Consider the following 5,892-nt stretch of genomic DNA (forward strand, 5'->3'; position numbering starts at 1 on the left):
ATTTATATTTTTGCGCTTTTTTTCGGACTTATCTGGCCACAATGGCCTATAGTGACCCCCAGTTATAGCCCATGATACCCCAGTCAGCTGTTACCTCTCACCGTCGCAACAGTTACGTTGTGTTCGCTACGTACGGTGGCTTACAGTTTCGCTGTGCTTCGGGGACGTTAAGCATTTCTTCACGGTGTGTGTGTGCAATATTTTTTCTTTGTCTTGACGATGGAGAAGAAAAAAATCAACTTCTCCGAGGAAGAACGCGCTGTGTTGTTGGACCTGCTCTCACGCCACCGCAGCGTCGTCGAAAACAAGAGGACCGACGCGGCGTCCGCGAGTCGGAAGCGCGACTCCTGGAAAAAGATTGAAGATGAGTTTAACAGCCGCCACAACGTCACGCCGCGCAAATGGACCCAGCTCAAGAAATGTTGGGAAAACATGAAAGACAAGTGGCGAAGGAGGAACGCTGAAGACGTGCGGGAACGGTTTGCGACAGGTAAGCATTGGTCTGATTGATATTACGATATTATTAGTGACATATCCTGCATTAGGGCATTGTGCAGCGTTCGGAAATTTACCGCGATGACTTGAAGCGCAGCTTGACTTTAGAGACGCACTGGCATTCCTTCTCTTTAGGTAGCATTCCTTGTCTTTGGGTAATAAGAAGGAACGCCAGCGCGTCTCTGAAGTCCGGCCTCGGCTGAACTCGCGAAAATAGGCAGCGCTCGCGCTCCTTACTATTGTCACAGCGTCTGCAATCATGGTTGCGTTTTCTAACACTTGTGCTAGGTACAAGGAAGAGTGCGAGTTGCGGCAGTAAATCCGCTGCGCACTATATGCATCGCTGCGTTTGCACATTCATTTCGTGCGTCTTGTGCGTTCGTTTAACGTTTGCTCATTATGCTGTGCTTGAAAAAAACCGGCAGCTCCCACGCACTGTGGGAATCGATGTAATGCGAAGCAGTCAGCAAGAAGCAAATAATGCTGTATATAATATGCATGTCATTATTCACATGTCAAGACCTGTCATTTGTGTTCATCATACAGTCACGTCGTGCAGTACAAATTTTGGTGTATATCAAGCTAGCGAACGGCCTTCAGCACGCCATGAGCGTGGCATATGTAAATGATGTTCTACATGACATGCAGGTTATGATTTTAATATTACCACCTGTCATTTGTGTTGGTCATACAGAAATGTCCCATGGTAGCAATTTTTGAATATATCAAGTTAAGAAAACGGCCTCAGGAGCACTAGGCCATGGCGTGTAAATCATGGTTTTCATGACAAGTTAGTCATGATTTTCATGATATGACCAGTCATTCATGTTTACCATACAGTCATGTTATGCCATACCAATTTTGGTATAAATCCCATTAACGATACTGCCAGGAGAGCGCAAAGTCGTAGGCGGCTAGATAGATAGATTGATTGATAGATACGCTCAAAGTCGCCGAAGTTCGCTAAGAAATGCTTCGCATTTAAAAAAACTTTCTTTTGAAGTCTCACTCAATTCGTTTCTTTGATTTTTTGCATTTCAGGTGGCGGAACACCACCGTCAAGCGAAATGACCGACGAGCTGCAGCGCGTAGGAGACATCGCTTCACACATGGCTGTTCGTCTGCCCAACCCCTGCGACAGCGACCGCAGCCGGCATGATGATATGCCCGGGGGATCGCAGTCCTCGAACCAGCTGTGCACACCTTCTGTCGCTGCACTGCTGTCGCAGACCCAAGACACGGTTCTGGAAGAGTCCGCTGGTATGGCTCCTTCGTATTTTTTTCATTGCCCATGTTTTAGGTCTGTTAAGTTCACTTTTTTGTAACACAAATGTGTTTCGTTTATTACGCTGCAACTGTCACGTACGCATTTTCAGAGTCCAGTATTTTAGCCGTTTTCTGAATGGTGTGTTTGTCAGGCTTCGGTGTTGCCACCCTCTACTGGCTCATGTAATTGAGCATCACAATGTGACGAATGAACAAAGCAACATCAAACCTTGAAGATATAGGTAGATTGCACCACGTGACATATTTAAAAATAAAATGGTTACAATGGGCACTTTAGGTACTACATGGCTGTAGAGTGTACATACACAGCATGGTGTTCAGAACAATGCGACACCTTTGGTGTAGCTATGCAGGAATTGGCAAGCAGTGTGACCATATGAACTTTTTCTACAGGTTGTCAAGACATGTACGACGGGGCAACAGACTCCTATTCATGGGAAGAGCCTAGCAGTCCGCTGGAAGAGTCATCACCAATACATTCACGTCCCCATGGCCAAGTACAGGATGCTGCAATGAGCAAACCGTGCTATGGCGGTGGTGCAAGCTTATCAGAGGCTGCAGCTGGAGCACCCACAACAACTTCCGGAGCCGCTTCAGCTGCAACTGCCAGCGCCGCTGTGCCAGGTGGCACGAAACGCACTTCAACCAGCGGCAGCCAGAGGCAAACGGCTGTCTCAATGGAACTGGGTGCCCGCCTGGATGCCATCAAAGAGGACCGCGAGCAAAAGAAACGAGAGCATTTATTGAGGTTGAAATTTATGCGGATCGAACACAAACAAAAAAGAGCGCAACAAAGTGAGGCAATGGAGCTTTTTCGGTTAAAAATAGCGAATCAGAAGGCCAAGGCACAAATGCTAAAGCTTCAGCTAGACATTATGAAAAAACAGTATGAATAAAGTCACATCCCTGTTATGTTGTTTCATTTCGTTTAAGTGAAATACTGCGCGACTATGCGCCCCCTCATCCTGAATCCGTCTGCTGTGTCTGGCACAAGTGGCATGGCTGCTGGTGGTGGCGGAGCAGATGAGATGGTAGCCGGTGAACTACTGTCATGAATGACCTGGCTTTGTGGTGGAGGTGGGACGGGTTCTCTCAGGAGGTGGCCGAAGTTGTGCAGTGCGGCACAAGCTGTTATGATGATGGGAACTGATGATGTTTTTATCTGAAGTGTCATGTCGAGGCATGGAAACCTTCGCTTCCACACTCCAAACGCCCTCTCGACACTGCAGCGAGTCCGTGAGAGAGACTTGTTGTACCTAAACAAAGCATTTTTTTAGCATTTTAGGCATTTGTATACACAATAGTATTGCTCCACGATTGCTCCAACTTGACTTCACCTGTGCTTAGGGCTGTCTTTCGTCCCTGTGTCCCTAAATGGGGTCATCAGGTAGGATCTGCAGGGATACCCCTTGTCGCCAAGTAGGATGCCAGGCACAGTACCTCTCTCATACTGTACTCTCGCCGAACTATTGTCAAATATCCGGCTGTCGTGAGCTGAACCCGGCCAGCTGGCCACCAAATCAAAAAATTGAAGCTGAGGCCCTGTGATTGCCTGCAATAGGAAGGAATCTTTTTTCACTCTGAAATAGATATAATGCTCGGGAAAATTGATACAAATTTATGTTATGCCTACAACGTCGCACTGCTACTTCTATAAACATGATAATTATTCGAGTATTTCCCTAATTTACGTCAACGGGAGAGCCATAAACATACCTGGACATTGATTGAGAAGTAGCCCTTACGATTCCGAAAGACCTCCGCGTCTTCTCCACCGGGATTTTTCATGGGCACATGAGTGCAGTCTATGCAGCCGCTCACACCAGGGAAACGCGCCATGGCATAAAATTCCTCCATTACCACGGCTGCTTCACTGGCGTTGGGCAACCTCACAAGCTGCGGGAACAATGCGTCGGCTATCATTCTTGATATGCGTGCGTTGATGCGTGACACGCTCGCCTGAGACACATTAACAAGGTCTCCGGTAACAACTTGAAAGGTTCCGGCGCCGTAGAATCGCAGCGTGATGAGCAGCTGGAGCAGTGGCGGCACGGGGTGACCACGTTCGTTGTCCTTTGGGTGCAGCGGCAGCATTTCCAGCAGGCGTATCACTGCTCGCTTGGAAAAGCGGTACCGTGACAGGAATTCCGCGTCGTTGTATGCCTCTATAGGATTCTGCCGATTCCTGAGAACTGGCCGCAACGGCGGCGCGAAGCGATACGCTTCATCCTGTATAATTTCCTCCACCCGGCCAGCAAAATCCACGAAGTCGGCGAGACTGTTAGAATAGTCAGCCATTTTGTTTGATCAGAAAACCAGCGAACGTTGCGCGATAAGTTACACTTATGAAAGTATGAGGAAAGTATAACTTTGAGTTAAGTGCGGGGAAAGTTTCAAAAACCACGCTTAAGCAGCACTTATGAAAGTACCACTTTTCTGGGTAAGTATGGCTCCTGGGAACGAGGCTACAGAAGTTTTCACACTTGTTTCATTAAATGAAGCACCAATAAATTACTGTAACTTTCGCGGAACACTGCCCGTAAATGTTCTAGTCTTTATAAAGGTACTTTTCGTAATAGGCGGAATAAATTATTTCTCACTTTTGTCGGTTTTGTCGGTTTTAAGCCTTCGGCTAGACACAACAAGCAGCCGCCACTCAGCGGCCTTCGCTATAAAGTGGTCATCACAACTCGCGCTTATTTTGTCGTCTACAAGTTTGTTTACTGTGCTGAGATATCGCATGCAATACGAGCGGTTCTTTTGTGACCATACGTGCGTTTCGCTCCTTCGATTCTTTTTCTGCTTTTCAGCGTTTGGCGTTCTTCTCTAACTTCTTTTATTTTCAGAGCGCCCGCGAGCGTTCCCTTCTTTCTTAATAACGGGAGTGTTTTCATGTGAAAGGAACCAATAATTAAAAAAATAACAGGTGAGGTCTTTCACTTGCTCCGTTACACAGTTTATTCGGGCGTCTACAGCTGTTCTGGAGACGCAAGCTGCCAATGTATGTGGTTAAGCGACCGCAGCAGCTCTACGCACGCGAGCTGCCATCAAAGCCCGCGTCTGCCAAGCTGCTGCGGACGCCTGGCTAAAACTGTTTGATGAAGCAAGCGAAACAACCTCAGCTCTCATATATATTTCACGTATGTCATCAGCATGCAGTGCCGGAACCGATTGACCGCGTTCGTTGTGCTTTATGCCCAGCGGCAGCATTTGTAACAGGTGTAGCACCACCAGCCTGGAAAAGCGATTGCGACAGGAATCCCGCGTCGTTATACACTTCAATGGGATTGTGCCGATCCCTGAGAACTTGGCGTAACGGCGGCGCGTAACGATATGCTTCATCCTGCGTAATTTCTTCCACACGGCCAGCATAATCGGTGAAGTAGGCGACACAGCCGTAGTGGTCGGCCATGTTGTTTGACGAAAAAACAGCTAAAGTAGCACTTAAGGTAGCCAGTAGCTGTACTTTACTTTCCGGTACTTAAGTGCTGATTTAAGTTTACCTAAAGTACAAGATTGGTCTGTGAAACGCGTTAAGTACCGATTGGTTACTTAAGTCATAAGTTGAGGATAACTTTTTAAGGTAGCAAGTAGCTGTACTTTACTTTCCGGTACTTAAGTGGCGATTTAAGTTTCACTTAAGTACAAGATTGGTCTGTGAAACGCGTTAAGTGCTGATCGGTTACTTAAGTCATAAGTTAAGGATAAGTTTCGTTTGTGAATACGGGCCTTAGTATCCTGCAGCAACTGGTCGTATTCAACGTATTCTTGAGTTTCCGATCTACAAGCAGCCCTTTCAATGAGTTAAAGCTCGCACAACGCTCAACGCGCATTATGTTGCAGCATGAATAAATGCACGTACCAAGCTTACGTTTTTTTTCCTGTTTTTTTTTTTTTTTTTTTCACGGGGTCATTCACCGCGGGGCCTGACAGAAAAAGAATAACGCGTTCCCGCACACAACCTGTCGAAGACGGTTGCTTGGTGATTTTTGTGAGAGGCCAGGCTATGTCTTCCCACTCGTCAGGACGCCGGAACGTGCCGCTTGATTGCACCTTGTCTGGCGTGGAAACGTCCTTTCAATGTGGAGTACACACGACTTGCATCGGATT

The 5,892-nt window shown here is 47.1% G+C and overlaps 2 protein-coding genes across 2 annotated transcripts; one reads left to right on the top strand and one right to left on the bottom strand.

Moving 5' to 3' along the window:
- Positions 1–219: 219 nt before the first annotated feature.
- LOC119372341 (myb/SANT-like DNA-binding domain-containing protein 3) lies at positions 220–1,948 on the top strand. Its single transcript, XM_037642814.1, has 3 exons — positions 220–490; positions 1,537–1,755; positions 1,914–1,948. Exons 1-3 carry the CDS (start codon positions 220–222, stop codon positions 1,946–1,948), a joined length of 525 nt encoding a protein of 174 aa, XP_037498742.1.
- A 360-nt stretch (positions 1,949–2,308) lies between these two features.
- LOC119372342 (putative nuclease HARBI1) lies at positions 2,309–4,080 on the bottom strand. The gene is made up of 4 exons (XM_037642815.1): positions 3,499–4,080; positions 3,120–3,334; positions 2,724–3,038; positions 2,309–2,477 (listed from the first exon to the last, which is right to left on the bottom strand). The coding sequence occupies exons 1-4, from the start codon at positions 4,078–4,080 to the stop codon at positions 2,309–2,311; spliced, it is 1,281 nt and encodes a 426-aa protein (XP_037498743.1).
- Between the last annotated feature and the right edge of the window lie 1,812 nt (positions 4,081–5,892).

The sequence above is a fragment of the Rhipicephalus sanguineus genome, chromosome 10 (assembly GCF_013339695.2).
Source record: "Rhipicephalus sanguineus isolate Rsan-2018 chromosome 10, BIME_Rsan_1.4, whole genome shotgun sequence".
Lineage (NCBI taxonomy): Eukaryota > Metazoa > Arthropoda > Arachnida > Ixodida > Ixodidae > Rhipicephalus > Rhipicephalus sanguineus.

Excerpts from the sequence above, each read along its gene's own strand:
- LOC119372341 (XM_037642814.1), top strand. The coding sequence starts at position 220 with ATGGAGAAGAAAAAAATCAACTTCTCCGAGGAAGAACGCGCTGTGTTG. Across the intron at positions 491-1,536 it reads GCGGGAACGGTTTGCGACAG|GTGGCGGAACACCACCGTCA; the intron begins GTAAGCATTGGT and ends TTTGCATTTCAG. Across the intron at positions 1,756-1,913 it reads GGTTCTGGAAGAGTCCGCTG|GCTTCGGTGTTGCCACCCTC; the intron begins GTATGGCTCCTT and ends TGTGTTTGTCAG.
- LOC119372342 (XM_037642815.1), bottom strand. The coding sequence starts at position 4,080 with ATGGCTGACTATTCTAACAGTCTCGCCGACTTCGTGGATTTTGCTGGC. Across the intron at positions 3,335-3,498 it reads ACTTCTCAATCAATGTCCAG|GCAATCACAGGGCCTCAGCT; the intron begins GTATGTTTATGG and ends TTCCTATTGCAG. Across the intron at positions 2,478-2,723 it reads AGGGGGCGCATAGTCGCGCA|GCGGGCACCCAGTTCCATTG; the intron begins GTATTTCACTTA and ends GATGGCATCCAG.